The sequence below is a fragment of the Syzygium oleosum genome, unplaced genomic scaffold, assembly GCF_021117445.2.
Source record: "Syzygium oleosum isolate NSW1041296 unplaced genomic scaffold, Sole_v2.1 Sole_v2.21, whole genome shotgun sequence".
Classification (NCBI taxonomy): Eukaryota; Viridiplantae; Streptophyta; class Magnoliopsida; order Myrtales; family Myrtaceae; genus Syzygium; species Syzygium oleosum.
In genome coordinates, this window is record NW_026607505.1 from 5,334,605 (window position 1) to 5,351,515 (window position 16,911).

Genomic DNA, 16,911 nt, shown 5'->3' on the forward strand with positions numbered 1-16,911 from the left:
CATCCAATAAAACTATAAAGAGAGGATGAGAAGAACCTCAACCCATAAGTTCTTTCTTTCTGTTGTTATACGGGGATGGGGTCTCCGACTTGCTCTCAGATCATTTCAAGATTGAATCTTCAAGGCAACCCAGATGGCGGCTACTATGCGCAGACCTTGAGAGACTCCTCCATCGTCCTCTCGAAATCTCTCCTTCCCTCTCGATGTAAACTTCTTGAAACCTTAACTCTTCTTCTCCTTTTTCTCCCCCTTATTTCTCTCCAATTGTTCAAGTTTCAGTGGCATTTTTACTGCGGTTTTGTGGGGAATGGCGACTCTTTTGTGCTTGAATTTTTCTGTTTCCAGCCATGGAGATGGCGACCCTCTTTGACTCTACTCGGACTGCGTTATTTCTAGGCCATTTTCTGCTGCTGTTGATTCGATGTTTTGGGTTTCGTTTTTTTTTTTTTTGGAAATCTTTAATGTTATTATCCCGCAATCCGTTCATGGGGTTCATCACAAGAGAGGCTGCTTGGAGATTAGATTTAGATGCTGAAGTTTAGTAGGGAAGAAAGCATAAACTTATATAGTTCAGAGGAAATCAAAGAAACAAAGAAAGTTCATGAATGTAATTGTGCATTTGCGTTATGTAACTGGACTACTCCATCTATAAGGTTTCAGAGTTAGTTATTATTAAGATATAGGTGTGCTAATGAAATGTTGAAGTGCTTTCTTGGCATTCTCAAATTGTGAGTTAGATTTTATATCTGCTTCCGCAAGCACTAGTTAGCCTTCAACTTCTACATGATGGATCTTTCTGAAGGGCTAAGGCTCAATTCCATTGACGTTGCTCCTGCAATGCCGATGGCAGAGTCGTGAGGAAAAGGCCCAACCATTGGCATTGCTTTCCCACCATTTGGGGGCTCCTACCGGCCCGGAATTGTGGAAAGATCACCCAATGTGGGTTGCTCCTCCTACCCTTTTCTCAGATAGAAAATAATGAAAAGAGATTTATGCTGGGAAGCAAAATAACTCAGCATCTGTAACTCTATGTCATCTGAGTCTGCTTAGATTGTCATCGAATTAATTATTGATAAGTGAATTTTCAATCACTTGTTATATGTTGTTTGTGCATGTATCCAGATCAATCTTTTATTTGAGTGACTCGTGAATACCTGCAGACAAAGTTGATCGTCCTGTGAGCACATCTGTTTACTCCTTGCTGCCTTCAGGGAGTGTGACGCACCTCCATCGGCTACCATGTGCAGAAACCTTACACTTTTACCTCGGAGAGCCTCTGACGGTAGGATCCTTCCACTGGTTACGTTCAACGAAATTACAATCTTCCCATCGCTTAGATTGTAGATGGATAAAATAAACGTTTCATTTTACAACTCCATTTTTAGACATGTGTGGGCTCTTTGGGCACTGTGTTGCCTGAGTTTAGGGAGAAACTTGCCTAGACCATGTTCCATGGACCATGTGTAATCTCATCCGTTAATACTGTGTCCAACCAAGTCTCGCCTGTGAGTGTTACAGAGAATTACTTTGTGCTTGTAGAGTTTACAATTTCTAGTAGAAGCTTAATCTGTGGTAAATTCAATGTGGCGCCTAATTAGCTCCTCGGTAGTTGTCAGAAGTTTCTTCTGGTATTTTTCAGGAGCAAGTGTGCGGTAGGATGGGAGACTTATATTGGAGATGTGAAATAACAATGAGCATGTTTGAATTCCAAAATATCCAAGAAAGGTCGCATATCTTCTTTTGCACTTTACGAGGGCTGTATTTGTTGACGCTTTACATTTTCTTCCAAGGATGATGAAATGAGACCTAATTTCAGTAGAATAATACATGAAATACAACGGGTTTCAAAAGTGATTTAGCTTACCCTTGTTGGGCGCTTGAAGTAAAGTTTTGTTGCATGGTTTCCTTTTTTGTTCTTTTTAAGTATCACTTGCATTACTCTGCTTGAGAATAGCAGGGATGACACCAGATTCATGAATTAAGTCTCTGTTGTTGTGGCAAAGCAGTACTTTTGCTTGTGTAGATCGTGTTGTCCTGATGATGATACTCGGGCTAATAGGATGGTCATGCTATTGGAGGCGTTTTAGCTCATTCTTTTCTTGAAGGACATACCTCTTTCCTTCCCCTGTTTTTGCAGGTATTTGAGCTGTACGAAGATGGAAATTTCAAGCTTACCTGCGTTGGATCTGATCTGCAGGGGGGAGACCAGCAGCCGCAGTACACAGTGCCTCCAAACGTTTGGTTTTCTTTATTTCCAACAAATGACTACGCCATTTCCACAGATGGGGCCATGAAAGTTCACAGAGCCGAACCAAGGGACACAGAGAACCACTACTCTCTTCTGGGGGCTACCTGCGCCCCTGGCTTTCAGATCGAGGATGCCGAGGTGGCAAAACGGGCTGAATTCATTTCGCGATTCCCACACCTCGAGCCTCTCATCTCCTTACTCACCTTGCCCGACTAAACGTTTGACTGCTCCATAGTGCATCTAGCACTTGAAAAACTGTAAGGTGGGTAAGCCATTGCTTGTTATTGCCTTATGAAAGTGCATCATGAAAGGTGCAGCATTGACTGTGAGCTTTGATTTTAGGGGAGGTTGATCGACTCTTCAGCTAGCATGTATAGTGAACTGTTTTTACCCTAATAGTACTAGTGGCTTCTGCACGATGTCGAAGAAGCTCTTTTATCCTGCTCAACTTTCATTATCATCCAGATGTGGAAGTGTTATTACACACAACGCGATGGAGTTGATAAAAAATGGACAGTATTTGCAGGAGACGGTTTTATTGATAGGTGTTGTTAGGAAACTCTTATGTGAAAGGTCTGAAAGCGTTCTAGATTGCTTCTTGCTTCGATTAAGAAAGTCTCGTGTTTTAATTGTTTGAGTTCTAAGGTTCGGCAATTACTCAATCGAAGTGCTAGCAAAACAACCATCCGAAAGTATCTTTACGCATGCGTTCCTCAGAAAAAGTTCCGTGGAATACAAACGATGGATAGATTTTCAGTGTCAAATCTTAAAATATGATATTGAATAGTGAAAATTGCCCCCAGCAACAACCACGACAGGCTTATTTTTTATTAAAAGTTTAAGAGAAGATTGCACCAATTGAAGAAAAAGAAAGAAAAGGATTTATACTGTAATTTTCAAATATAAATGCATACTTAGGTAGCAACAATTGACAATGTTACGACTCGATTATATTCGACATTTATGGACTAGGAGTTCACAGTTCATTATTTCATGTTCATCGAGGAAGACGATGTTAATTTTCAATGGAGGATAATGAATATCTTTTCCATCTGCCAATAAAGTTCAATTTTGTTTTTCTCAAGCGAGATTAAATTTAGAGAGAGATTAAAGTTTTGCATGTCTTATGAACCTTAGTTACCCTCTCCTATTAACATTGCTTTATACGTATAAGTAGATATTTCTCATAACTCGATAATATAACTTTGCGCTCTTTCGTCATTCCTCTTATTATCAAAGTAAAAAATGACAGGAGTAACCTTACAAAATATATGAAGAAATATTAAAAGTAATTAGATTAATGTAAATTTTGTTTGATCAATTATAATGAGTTTGTGCAAATTAAATCTGAGCATGATCTTAAAAAGTTTAATTTGAATTCTGAAACGTTAAACTCGGGATATTCCCCAGATAGGGAAGAGAAGCTCTCTCTTCAGTTAGAAAGCAAGGCGTGCGGATCACGGTACATAAAAATAAAAAATGGAGTCTTGTCAGTCAGTCAGTCAGATGTATATACCTTCACAGGCGGGGCGGCCGATGGAAAGTTTAAGCTTCACCTGCCTTGGCCGGGTATTATCGGTAGACGGTAGGTGTGGATTTTTTTTCCCTCCTCGCTCTCCATCACGTTCGTTCTACATCTCTGACCTTAGCGAGTCTAGTTCTTTTCCATTGGCGAGGCAGAACCGAAAAGCCTTCAACTCATAAGATTCTTGATTCTTTCTGTTGTTATACGGGGATGGGGTCCCCGACTTGCTCTCAGATCATTTCAAGATTGAGTCTTCAAGGCCACCCAGATGGCGGGTACTATTTGCAGACCTTGAGAGACTCCTCCATCGTCCTCTCGAAACCCCGCCTTCCCTCTCGATGTAAACTTCTTGAAACCTTAACTTTTCTTCTATAATTGTTCGAGTCTCAGTGGCATGTTACTGCGGTTTTGTGGGGGTATGGAGACTCTTTTGGGCTTGAATTTTTCTGTTTCCAGTGATGGATTTGGCGACTCTTCGACTCTGCTCGGACCGCGTTATTTTTTTACCATTTTCTGCTACTGTTGACCCGAAGTTTTGGGTTTCGTTTTTCTTGGAAAATCTTTAACGTTGTTATCTCGCAATCCGTTCACGGGGTTCATCACAAGAGAGGCTGCTTTTGGCTGCTTAGAGATTAGATTTAGATGCTGAAGTTTATAATTTGGCTGAGTCAGGACCCTCCATATAGGAGGGAAGAAAGCATAAACTTCTATACTTCAGAGGAAATAAAAAACACAAACGAAGTTCAGGAATGTAATTGTCCATCTAAGGGGTTACAGAGTTAGTTATTATTATGATATGGGTGTGCTAATGAAATTTTGAAGTGCTTTCTCGGCGTTCTTAAATTGTGAGTTAGATTTTTATATCTGCTTTTGCAGACACTGGTTAGCCTTCAACTTGTACATGATGGGTCTTTCTGAATAAGGCTCAATTCCATCGAGGTTGCTCCTGCAGTACCTATGGCAGAGTCGTTAGGAACGGGCTAACCATTGGCATTGCTTTCCCGCCATTTGGGGGGCTCCTATTGGCCCGGAAATGTGAAAAGATTGCTAAATGTGGGTTGCTCCTCCTACCCTTTCCTCAGATAAATGATAATGAAAAGAAACGTATGCTGAGAAGAAAAATAACTGAGCATCTGTAACTTTAAACCATCTGAGTCTGTTTAGATTGTCATTGGATAAGTGACTGATAAGTGAATGTTCGATCTACTGTTATATGTTGTTTGTCCATGTATCCAGATCAATCTTTATATGTGTGACTCATGAATTCCTGCAGACAAAGTCGATCGTCCTGTGAGCACATCCATTTACTTCTTGCTGCCTTCGGGGAGTGTGACGCTCCTCCATCGGATACCATGTGCAGAAACCTTTCACTTCTACCTTGGAGAGCCTCTGACGGTAGGATCCATGTGCAGTTTATGTTCAACGAAATTACAATCTTCCTATCACTTAAATTGTAGATGGATATAAAACATAAACCTTTCATTTTACAACTTCATTGTTAGACATGTGTGGACTCTTTGAGCATTCTTTTGCCGGAGTTTAGGGAGAAACTCGCGTAGACCATGTTCCAAGGACCATATGTAACCTCATCCGTTAATCATGTGGCCCACACATGAGGCCCATTGATCAACGGCTCAGCTGGACTCGGTTCATGTGGAGCTGTGTCCAACCAAGTCTCACCCACAAGTGGTACTGAGAATTACTTAGTGCTTAGAGTTTAAAATTTCTTGCAGAAGCTTAGTCTATGGTAAATTCGATTTGGCGCCTAATTAACTGCTCAGTAGTTGTCAGAAGTTTCTTCCAGTATTTATCTGGAGCAGGTGTGTGGTAGGATTGGAGACTTATATTGGAGATGTGAAATAATAATGAGCATGTTTTTTTTTTTTTTTGGGTAAGGTAAGATGTTTACATTTTCTTCGAAGGATGAGCATGTTTGAATTCCAAAATATCAAAAAAAGGTCTGAGGGCTGTACTTGTTGATGCTTTACATTTTCTTCGAAGGATGATGAAATGAGACCTATTTCAGTAAAGTAATACATGAAACACAACTGGTTTCCAAGGTGATTTAGCTTACTTTTGTTGGGTGGTTGAATGTTGCCCACTTGTTAGATATCCAATTAAAGTTCGTCACATGGTTTCTTTTTTTTTGTTCTTTTTTAAGTATAACTGGTATCACACTTCTTGAGAATAGCAGGGATGATACCTCATTCATGTGCTAAGTCTCTGTTGTTGCTCAGAGAACACTTTCAGATACACACACACACAGAGCTTCCATGATGCTTTACGAGGCAAAGTAGTACTTATGCTTGTGTGGATTGTACTGTCCTGGTGACGGTGCTCAGGCCAATAAGATGGTCATACTATTGGAGGCGTTTTAGCTCATCCTTTTCTTGAAGGACATCCTTTTTCCTTCCCCTGTTTTTACAGGTATTCGAGCTATACGAAGATGGAAATTTCAAGCTAACCCACGTTGGATCTGATCTACTGGTGGAAGACCAGCAACCTCAGTACACAGTGCCTCCATATGTTTGGTTTTGTTCATTTCCAACAAATGACTATACCATTTCCACAGATGGGGCTGTGAAAGTTCACAAAGCCGAACCAAGGGACGCGGAGAACCACCACTCTCTTCTGGGGGTTACTTGTGCCCCTGCCTTTCAGTTTGAGGATTCTGAGGTGGCAAAACGGGCCGAGTTCGTTTCGCAATTCCCACACCTCGAGCCTCTCATCTCCTTACTCACTTTGCCCGACTAACGGTTGACTGCTCCAGCATCTAGCACTTGAAAAGCTGTAAGGTGGGAACATCATTGCTTGTTATTGCCTAGTGAGAGTGCATCATGAAAGGTGCAGCATTGGCTGTGAGCTTTGTGTTAGGAAGGTTAATCAACTCTTCGGCTAGCATATATAGTGAACTGACGTTATGTAATCAAAGTTCTGAGAAGTTTTCATGCTATAAATTCATGTTTCTGCCTTCTCGACACCTGTGAATATACAGAGGCAGAAATTTATGTTTTAGGTCTTGTTTTATTTAGACTGATTTGGTCTTCAACATGCTTACAAAAAGGACTAGGATATGAGCATAGACAGATCAACTCATGAAAATTCCATCCATATTATGCTTCCCAAAGCACATCACAGGCCAATATTGACTTGCATAAATTTTCAGATTCTGTAATTGGGTTGACTCTGGATATAACGACAACCATATCCTCTTTTTCCCTTTAAATTTTTTTTATATTGCTTTATGTATGCTTGTGTTGCAAAGGAAGCACATGTTTTAGCATGAAGACTTTGCTGCTTTAGTTCAAAAATCAGCTGAATCTGCTGGAAATTCACTATTGTGGCTGTTTATGACGGTGACAAAAGATTTTAAGGAATGCTATTAGGGCATTAACTCGCTCTTTTCTCCACCTTTGATTATTGTAATTCGTCGGTTTCTTCCTTCAAGAAATCCATGTGCAGTTCAAACTTGGCAAGACTGTGTGATGGTGATGATGTCGTTTGAATGAGGGAGTGATCCAATGTTTGATCCTGCCATTCACATTCATGCACAGTTCTTGAATTCCTGTGATATGGCCTAAATCTTCACATCTTTCCTTAACTTTCATGGCATTATTCTCTGTAGTCTCCGAAGGAAGTGGCATCTTGCTCCTCACTACCACAAGCACAAGTAAGAAAATTTAACCCTGTGAATCACAGTACCTCAGGCATCAGCAAACGCTACCAGAGTGAAACGAATTCATAAATTTACAGTGATGATTTCTACACTATATATTTATAGTGGAATTCCCAACCGGGAAATTTTTGCTAGGATTATGTATAACGAGCACTGACGAGAAAATAAAGTTTTTCCTGTGAGGTGCTAATAATCCATTTCTAGGCGTGCAAAACTTAAATTTATGTTAATGCTTATTATCTTAAAATAACAACCCGTGATTGTTTTTCTCTCCCACGTTGAAAGATACACATTTCTCACCTTGAACTGTATTGATATCGTGCCTGCCAAATTTCCGGTTGTTATATCTCCAGAACAATATCTGCACGATGATACAGGTTAATGAAATGAATTGCCGTCTCCTCGTACTTATTTTGTACATCTACAATCACAAATTTTACTGTATGAAAATGTAGACATTGCACGGGAACTTACATTCGGAATCGGTTCTGTCCCATTTACTTTTCGCCATCTCCTCGTCAACTTGTTCTTGATCAGGTGATGATTTGGGCATTGGCCTTGGTTCCAAACATCTCTTTGCAGATAATGCTTGGCTTGAGCTTCTGGGGTATATTTTCTTGTGAAGTATTGCCTTCAAAATCTGAACATTAACATTCAAATGGAAGTTATAATTGACCGCATCACTTCAAAAGCTACAAGAAACACTATAACTAATATATGCACATGACTCAGATTCTCACAATGCGATACAATGGCTCTTGATCTCACGCCAGCATGTCATCGCATTATAAGCGTGACCGTAAGTATGTGGGAGATTAGAAGCTCAACGTACGTACCTTCTCCGTTCTAGTCTCGGGGAGAGGGTCTTTTAAGCTGCGAACCGGCGAGAGCTCATAGTCAAACCCGCTTTTGCAAGCAAACACCTTCTTCATAAGCAAAGACAATGACCTCTTTCCAATCCCATGCCTCTTAGCGCCATCCAAAACCACACTCTCTTTCCCTGACCTGCGAGAAACAACCGCCCCGTTTGTCTCCTGGAAATTGTCGTCTCTTGTGTTTGGCTCATGAGTAATTAGCTCGGCGATTTCTCTTACGGCGGTGATGATCTCCGAGCTCAAAGGGCTACTGGCGTATCGGTGCAGGCCGGAGCTACTGCTATTGCCTGTTGCTTCGGACGAGGGATTGCGCTGTTGGGGTTGCACGTTCAAGAATGAATTCAATTCTTGCTGAAGTTTCCACACTTCTTCAATGGTGAGGTCTTGTGGTGATTGGTCTTGGGATGAAGATGGAGTGCGATCTTGTTGATTTTGGCTCGCTTGATCTTTGTTCAGATCGCTGTTTCCGAACGTCCCGATCGTGAGCAATCCGTTTGGCCAGTCGCTAAATTCCTCTTTGCAAGGTTCTCGCGGGGAATGAAGATCTAGACGTTCATATAGATTTTCTTAGAATAAGATCTTGTCTAAAGTTCACGTATCTTGTTACTAGCATGTTTTTCACATACGTAAAGTACATATAGCCATATGCAAAGTAGATAAGTAGTCCTGCTCCCAATAAAGAGTACGTAGAGATGCACTCATATTTGAAGTTGGATTAGCACTAGGTAAAGATATAAAAGAATAAGGTGCGAAATTGCTAATTACTCATTGGAAAAGCAATGAGGTACTTAACAGTCGGGTGAGACGGCATTGGACGCTGGTTTTTTGCCCCCACTGAGCTTTCTTTGCACCCAAATGAACAACTGCAAATCACATCACACCGAGAGATATACACATCCTCCTTAGTCGAAACGCACCCTTCTCAAATCTTGCTATCACATTACAAAGATGAAACCAAGAATCAAGAAAATTTAACAAAAAGTTTATCGATTATTACCTTCATTTGGCCTAGCAATAGCAGAGAGAGAGAGAGAGAGAGAGGGAGAGAGAGAGAAAAGATGAACAGATCTTATGAGGCAGTGGAAGCTGAGAATTCTAAGCTTAAATAGAGGCAAGATTTGAGAAGTTCCAAAGCCTAGCTGGTATAGCTGCTAGTGGAACAAGTTCCCAAACACAGGCTTTCCAACACCCCCACTCCCCCCACCCACCCCCACCCACCCTTCTCTCTCTCTCTAGATGTATATTTATTGATTTATTTAGTCTTGATATCATTCCTTGTATTAATGAAGTTCATATATTGCACCACACTTTGTGTCTACCACAAGTGCCCTAAAATCAAATATATTCAAACCGGTTGATCTTGTCTAGGGTCGAACTACAAAGGCACAATTGCTAAAACTATAAAAATGTTAATTTGACAGCAGAAGAGTGTGGTGATTGTTGTAAAATAAAGTGGAAGTTAATGGATCTTAAAATGTAAACTTAATGCGAGAAGAAGAAATTACCAAAAAAATTAACGAGAAATGATAAGAATACCAAAGACTTACGTGGTTAACTGAAGCTAACAAGTCAAACATTGATGACCACACCCTGTCACCAAGAATGATCTTCAAGCCATTCTTTAACTCTACATGATTATATATATAACGGTGTGCTCATGATTCAAGGTCGGTTGTGATATCTACAAGAGTCCATAATCTTTTTTTAAGTTCAACGTAATTGGGCTTCTCACAGTTGAAATTTGTGCCAATTTAATTATACGGGCTCAAACTTGAGACAAAACTAACAATCATAGACTCGACAATAAACATATCGTAAACGGCTATGTCATGATGTATTGAGATGAGCAATTTCGGAATGGATAGGATATTATTCTGAAAATCTTCACAGATTTTGATACCCAATCTCTTGAATTTTATGGAACATCTCTAACAATTTATGGATTCTTTCCTATTTCCATTTTAGCTAAATAATATCCGGAAAACCATCATATAACATAGGTAAAAACTGGGAAAATTATTCAAAAAGTCATAAATCTACCAATTCCATCCTAAACTTTTCAATTGTGCAAATTAAATTTTTCCAGTCAATTTTGGCCAGAAATCGCTGACTTGATGGTTTAATCAATGCTGGTTGACCTACGTGGCATGGCCGGCACTAACGTGGACAATTTTACAATTTCCAGCCAAAATTGACTGAAAGGATTAAATTGGCAAATCGTCAAAAGTTTTGGGATTAAATTGGCAAATGGTCAAAATGTTTAGAATTAAATTGGCACAATTGAAAGTTTAAGACTGATTTGGTCTCTGTACAATATGTTTATGACTAAATTGGCACAATGTAAATGTTTAAGACTGAATTAGTCGCCGTACAATATGTTTATGATTTTTTGGACAATTTTCCTGGTAAAAAACCAACGGGCAGCTCTATCTTAATTGATTGCACTGCACCAATCTCATGTAACGTATACAATAATAAATTTTCGATTGTCTTACATTGCAACTAAATTCCTACTCTTTAGCTGTCCATCGTCTACCGTCCCGTTTCACCTCATTATAAGAGTTCCTCTTTTAAGGTAGCTCTTCTAATTATAAGCCACAATCGTTGATATGAGAAAGGCAAATCCTCAACCCTAGCTATCAATCCTTTCATAAACCACGACCAATTGAAAAACATACCCGCCGTGAATTGCTTGAATCGAACTCCACCATATGATGCATGAAAAACAACCATAGATTGAAATACGAAGTAGATGAGTCCAAATCGTGAAGGGTTACAACCCTCTCTCTCTCTCTTTTCTCCAAAAGCGTGAAACAAATCAGTCGCAATTAAGAGGATTCAGAAAGGACGACGCTTTGAAGAATCAATGTGGCCTAGTTTAATTTGTCCACGTCGTTTTTTGCTCTCAACGACGTGCCTTTGGTACACGTCAGCGCCTTTAGCCACGTCACATGCCACACCAGCTTGCATGGACGAAAAATTGGACCCCGGATATTTTTACCCTTTGAATAAAATTTTGTGAGTTCTTTCTGGGTCGTTTGAAAATTGAAAGTTTGCAGGTCTTTGTTTTTTTTTCCCCAGGATTCGGCAAACGAATGACATGATATATATACCCGAGTAACTACAATGTAATGCATATAAAAACTCAATATCTTCTTGTGCGAGTCTAATTTCTCGACGAGTGATCGGCATCCGCCGAAGACAATCCATGTAGCTATAAGTCTCAACAATTCTTACTATTAAGAGAGCAATAGTCGCGTTTGAAATGGAAACTCTCGAGAGGATCATTAAGGTCGAGATCACTTGGACAAGTTCCCGCGTATTCGAATACGGTTATCAAAACGATCGAGAAAGATTCGCCCATCGGGTTATGCGCGCGGACCCAACACACCCAACGGGGCTTTTTCCTTTCTATTGATTCGATGGCCAGACAAAATACAGATACAATGAGATGCGCGACGATAGTGTTCAAATTTACTCGCAAGATCTTGGCGAATTCCTGATCTGTTAATTCATAGCTTAGTGGTAAGGTGCAAATGCCTTGGAAACACGAGCAAGTATTAATTATTCTTGCAAATCCCCTGGTTTTGGGATGATATTCACTGGTTCCGTCAGATTGTCATTGGATCTCTTAGGGACTACCTGGATCAATGTGATATATTGTCCTAAATTTGTCGAGAGATCTTCCCAGATACTTGAGAATCTCTAGGAGTCCACACTTAAGACTATGGTCAACGAGATGTACACTACGTAATTCTTTTCTTGATGCACGAAGCAAACACATGTTAGGACCATAATATATGTGATTCGTTCATGATCTACTTAAGGTTTATCGCTAAGGTAAGACGAAACTTCAGATACATTGTCTTTGATTCGGGGATTGAAGAGTAAACTTGGTCTAATCTCCCCAAATAAAACCCGAACATTAATCAACTACAATATATATCTAAAAACTCATCGAGTAAATTGTAATTTTAGTTCCGTTATGCTTAATTCAATCTAATTGTCATGTATATCATTTAGGGTCTAATCATATCAGTTAGTAGGATCCTCCCGGTTCAAGATATAAAAATACGCTCAAATTTAATTACTTCCTAAATGGGTTATGCCTACTTTATCGACAAATGCATCTCGATCGTTGATCTATAATATTATTGTCGTTTATTCTTTTCGTGCATAATCCCTTTAAATAATACCAAGCATAAAATTTTCTCAATTAAAAAAAAAGAGAGGATAATTATGGACATGTGATGATTATCACCCTCTGCCTAATTCACAAACTAATTTAAATTATCTCATATATCTTCCATCCAATCAAAGAGATGGCATGCTTCTCTCTTTCTTCGTGGGACGCCACCATGGCACGTGAAGCTGTCCGTTCACCTACGCTCCATGCCCATGCACGAGTGCGGTCCACCCATGCCCCATAAAAAAAAAAAAACATTATAAGCATCCACCAAAATCGAAAATTTGAAAATGAATAAATAATAAATAAATAATAAGCTTGAGAAAAGAAAATAAGAAAAAAAGAGAATTAGGGTTTTTGTGGGTTAGGACAGGTGTCAACAGACAGAGCTTTCGTAATGGCTAATCGAATGTTGTCCGACCAACACGTGTCTCAAAATGCTCGGTCGGATATTTAATTTTTCCATTGATCTAGATGTTATAATATTCTCTAAATTCACCTTTTTTTTTGTGCGCCAGCTTATTTCCTCTGTTCGATTGGACTAAAATAGCTTTAACTGCTTGCAGCAAAAAAAAAAAAGAAGAAGAAAAAACCCGTGGTAATAATAATGACATTAGAAAAATGAAACTGATTAAAAGAGAAAAAATGAAATTGATTTACTAAATTAACACACTAAATGATGTATTAATAGTCTAGTGTTTGAATTTACAGTATATGACATCACCTAATGTACTAACATAGACCATATTTAATATATCTAGCATTACTATAATAAACTAAAATTATCTTCCTAATTCTCGTAATGTAATTTGTCTTTGGGACTAAAGTGAAAGAAGGCGAGATTATTTCATTTCCTCGTTCACGCAAGCCTAATCCTTGGTAGGAGCGTTTCATATAAAGTTGTGTTGCATTTGTGTAATCACATCATTACCTTCTCCTCCTTTCCATGAGATTTTATATTTTCGCGAACCAACTATGTCAACGGTGTCGTCCTTAGAGCAAAGACATTGTGACTCACACGTGTGATATGGGTGATTGAGTAACAACTTGGTGTGTGCAAAACACCGTAGATGCCCCGCGACTTTCACACCACAAACGTCAAGATTATTCATAAGTTGAGCTCTTAGAAGAATGATTCCGAGCGATGAACCTTTTCTGGGTGCACGCATCACTTCATAATCTCTATTTCTAGCTCTTTCGCATTCGACGAGGGACTCGAGATGTAAATGAATTGCTCGACAAAGGCCCGGTTAGGGAGAGATATCTCCCCTTTTGGAAATGAATCCGTATTGTTAGTCAGGATTTCGAAGTTTAAAGTAACTGAACAAGTCCTCACTACAGTGCCTTAAAAATTGGGAAATGAGCTTCCAATCACATAGCAAGCATGAGAAATCTCTTGAAAGTATACCTTTAGGTTCAGTTAGGCACAGAAGGTTTACGTTGCCAGATTATTTCATGAACTTCAAGGTGCACCTAGGACTGGTCCGATGTTGTTTCGGTCCTGCCAAAGCTGTGGGTACTGCACTAAGGACTATGCAGTAAAAGTGGTGGTCCAAAGTCGAATTTCTTTCTCTATTGTTTGGTGCATATTAACTCAAGGGTGGTCCAAGATTTCTTGAGCAAAGCACGGCTCAAGGATCTAGGGTTTCCTACCTAGTAAGAAATAGTAACCTATAGTCTATTTTCGTTTTTGCAATAGCTATTTCTGGAAGATGCGCATCCATGGTTTCCATAAATACTGCAAGGGGACTCGATATCCCTTCCATGAATAACAATAGTCTGAGATCGGTTTGCGTTGGATCCTGTTTTGAAAATGAGTAGTTTGACTATTGAGTTGAGGGAGGATCTCCTTTGTTTGGCCAGGTGAATATGTCAAGAGACTAGGGCTAGCTACGATGGTAGAGAAGGGTATGATGCATGTATAGAGTATAGAGTTGGAAGATAGATACAGAAAGGTGTTTACGATTGCCCCGTATTAGCTATAGAGCTTGAATACGACGCTACGGTTGTTGCAATGTGCTCGATAATCACATCATAACTAAACTGCCTTTTGACAGCTTTTAGGAATTTACTTCACTTCACTTCACTTCACTGATGCAAAAAGATGTGCTATCAAATGTACGAGTTAGTATTACGATGGGGTGTGTCCTGCAATTTGCGGTGATGCTTTAATCCCACTTGCAAAAGTGCCGAATTCGAATCCTTGCAACATTCTGGACTCACCCGATGAGGGGTGGGGCCCCCCTGTCGCCCCGTGACGTTTATCTCCCACAATTTACGCGAGTTAGGATGACGCAGATTCTCCGTGATTATTAAATAAGTGTGAACGCGTTACAACAATAATACACCTACAACTATATGAAGCACAATCTCAAAATGGTGTCCAGGTGGGTGCTTCATACAATTGTTGCTCGACAATTACAATTTCAAATGGATGTTTTAGTATTTTCAAGGTGACCGGTAAATATCCCATAATTGCAGCACTAGAGCATCACTTCAAAAAGTACTCTTTTCCACTGTTTACTTTCATTCTAAAAATCGAAAAAGGAAATGAAGGAGAGAAAAATGATAAGTAAATTTTAAATATCAAAATCTGTATAGCTCTAAAGGTTTTTTTTTTTTTTGATGACCGAGGATCCACCCGTACGGCCCCACCGGCCGACAGCCGGATAGAACCAACAGCGACTATACCTCGGGGGGAGCTAGCCCAGGACACCACCACCAGGGCCCCCCCACTTAAGGCGCTAGCGACCGGAGATTTGAACCCCTCACCTCTGCGATGAGGAAGAGGAGTCAAACCGACGCAGCCACCCACCGGTGGGTATGTATAGCTCCAAAGGTTTGAGCTGCCGGATTTTAAAAATCTAAAATATCAAATAGAAAAGCATCTCTAAATAGATGCAATGTTGAGGACTAACACTTCACAAAACTTTACCAAAACCAAAAAAAAAAATCGAAAGAAAGATTGTCATTGTAACAGAAACTAAAATTGATGCAAACCACAATAATGTTACCCTAAATTTATAACTAAAAATTCAACTTGAAATCAGATAAAAAAAGATTTACAATCAATAAGAATGACCGGTCTCAAATTTAGATATCACGCGTGCAGTATCAGTAGCTAAAACTAAAATCACATGGCCTACCCATGTTGACAACGAGAAGCCGCGAAAACCATGAAACGTCAAAAATACGACAGCAACTTGAGTTGTAAAAGTGTGCTTCTCATCATAAAAAATTTCCAGCATTCTTGTCAATAACCTCAAAGGGTTGTTGGGAAACTATGCCAAAAAGGAAAAAAAAAAAAAAAAAAAAAAAAAAAAAATAGAAGAGACTCTACTTCACGCATTTCGATGGACAGAATTTTCACTATTATTCCTGGAAATTCTCGAGCTGGATTTCATTGAGAGATGCGAGTGGGATGGAGTGCAAAGGGGAAGAGGGTCTCCCCCACTCAAGAAAAGCAAAGAGCACACTCCAATACGAGGAAAATTCCAAGTCATTTATCAACATATAACACCAGACAAAAGGAACGCGTACAACTGACGAACCCTCCAATGAAAAATTCTTTTGTTTTTGTCCTAGTTGCAGGACAGAACCACATGCGTCTGCCTTCGATTGTCAAGGTATTGTCTGCACCGAAAAATGTGAACCCTCCACGCGACCTTCCCCAAAGTGGAAAACCTCCCATGTTCCTCTTGAAATGGAAAAATGAAAAAGGAACTAATTAACAAAGGAAAAAGAAGAAGAGATCGACGTATACTTTTCCCCAATTCCAAGTCTTAGCTAAGTCAGGCTTTGGTTAGAGCATTCTACTTTATTATTGTTATTATTATTATAATTATTTGGCATTATTATAATTTAGTTTAATTCTACTTGTCTCAAGCCCTTCTCCATCGTTGGTACCTTTGATAATATTGTTATTACGAAAGTATTATCTCCCATATTGGTTTGTTTGAAGGTAGTACTCATCCCTGATTTTTTAAAAATTGGCGCCACTAGCCATCGAGTCATAGGGTGGGAACATTTGGTACCGGGATTCCACAGCTATAATAACGAGACGTGTGGTAATATAAAAGGAGAAAAAGTGGGATCGTATTGAGATGGTTCGTAATCGCATGAAAGTTAAGGCGGGACATGACGTGACGTGAGGTTCAGTTCATTACCGATGACGTCTGGATAGTGACTGACCGACTGACAGAGATCCCGGAACAATAGGTCCGGTCCGCGACAAGACGGCCCTATGTAAAGCGAAGATCTTTTTTGCGTGCAAGGACCACTTTTAATCTGATGGATAATAGCGACGGAAAAAAATTCGATCGACGAAGATCCGTATGGACCACGTGGTATGATACAGAAAAGATATCATCCGACAAGGGTCGTTACGATTCCGTCCAAAAA

At 39.6% G+C, this 16,911-nt stretch overlaps 3 protein-coding genes across 4 annotated transcripts; 2 read left to right on the forward strand and 1 right to left on the reverse strand.

Annotated features, from left to right (window-relative positions):
• The first annotated feature begins 35 nt into the window (after window positions 1–35).
• On the forward strand, window positions 36–2,733 carry LOC115671163 (uncharacterized). The gene is made up of 3 exons (XM_056320959.1): window positions 36–205; window positions 1,161–1,282; window positions 2,138–2,733. Exons 1-3 carry the CDS (start codon window positions 76–78, stop codon window positions 2,462–2,464), a joined length of 579 nt encoding a protein of 192 aa, XP_056176934.1. The 5' UTR covers window positions 36–75; the 3' UTR covers window positions 2,465–2,733.
• A 1,106-nt stretch (window positions 2,734–3,839) lies between these two features.
• LOC115671162 (uncharacterized) lies at window positions 3,840–6,788 on the forward strand. 2 transcript variants are annotated; one of them, XM_056320960.1, is made up of 3 exons: window positions 3,840–4,189; window positions 5,047–5,168; window positions 6,201–6,788. In XM_056320960.1, the coding sequence occupies exons 1-3, from the start codon at window positions 4,168–4,170 to the stop codon at window positions 6,525–6,527; spliced, it is 471 nt and encodes a 156-aa protein (XP_056176935.1). In that variant the 5' UTR covers window positions 3,840–4,167; the 3' UTR covers window positions 6,528–6,788. The 2 variants fall into 2 exon arrangements, with proteins under 2 accessions (XP_056176935.1, XP_030448492.1); XM_030592632.2 differs by having other exon boundaries at window positions 3,840–4,113.
• A 352-nt stretch (window positions 6,789–7,140) lies between these two features.
• LOC115671164 (protein NEGATIVE GRAVITROPIC RESPONSE OF ROOTS-like) lies at window positions 7,141–9,026 on the reverse strand. Its single transcript, XM_056321063.1, has 5 exons — window positions 8,960–9,026; window positions 8,286–8,869; window positions 7,924–8,089; window positions 7,750–7,810; window positions 7,141–7,459 (listed from the first exon to the last, which is right to left on the reverse strand). Exons 1-4 carry the CDS (start codon window positions 9,024–9,026, stop codon window positions 7,791–7,793), a joined length of 837 nt encoding a protein of 278 aa, XP_056177038.1. The 3' UTR covers window positions 7,141–7,459; window positions 7,750–7,790.
• Window positions 9,027–16,911: the final 7,885 nt, after the last annotated feature.

Bases quoted from the DNA above. Each gene is read 5' to 3' on its own strand.
- LOC115671163 (XM_056320959.1), top strand. From the start codon at position 76: ATGGGGTCTCCGACTTGCTCTCAGATCATTTCAAGATTGAATCTTCAA. The intron at 206-1,160 runs GTAAACTTCTTG...GAATACCTGCAG, and splicing joins ATCTCTCCTTCCCTCTCGAT to ACAAAGTTGATCGTCCTGTG. The intron at 1,283-2,137 runs GTAGGATCCTTC...CTGTTTTTGCAG, and splicing joins ACCTCGGAGAGCCTCTGACG to GTATTTGAGCTGTACGAAGA.
- LOC115671164 (XM_056321063.1), bottom strand. From the start codon at position 9,026: ATGAGTGCATCTCTACGTACTCTTTATTGGGAGCAGGACTACTTATCT. The intron at 8,870-8,959 runs GTACTTTACGTA...ATGAACGTCTAG, and splicing joins TACTTTGCATATGGCTATAT to ATCTTCATTCCCCGCGAGAA. The intron at 7,811-7,923 runs GTAAGTTCCCGT...ATCATCGTGCAG, and splicing joins GGACAGAACCGATTCCGAAT to ATATTGTTCTGGAGATATAA.
- LOC115671162 (XM_030592632.2), top strand. From the start codon at position 3,984: ATGGGGTCCCCGACTTGCTCTCAGATCATTTCAAGATTGAGTCTTCAA. The intron at 4,114-5,046 runs GTAAACTTCTTG...GAATTCCTGCAG, and splicing joins ACCCCGCCTTCCCTCTCGAT to ACAAAGTCGATCGTCCTGTG. The intron at 5,169-6,200 runs GTAGGATCCATG...CTGTTTTTACAG, and splicing joins ACCTTGGAGAGCCTCTGACG to GTATTCGAGCTATACGAAGA.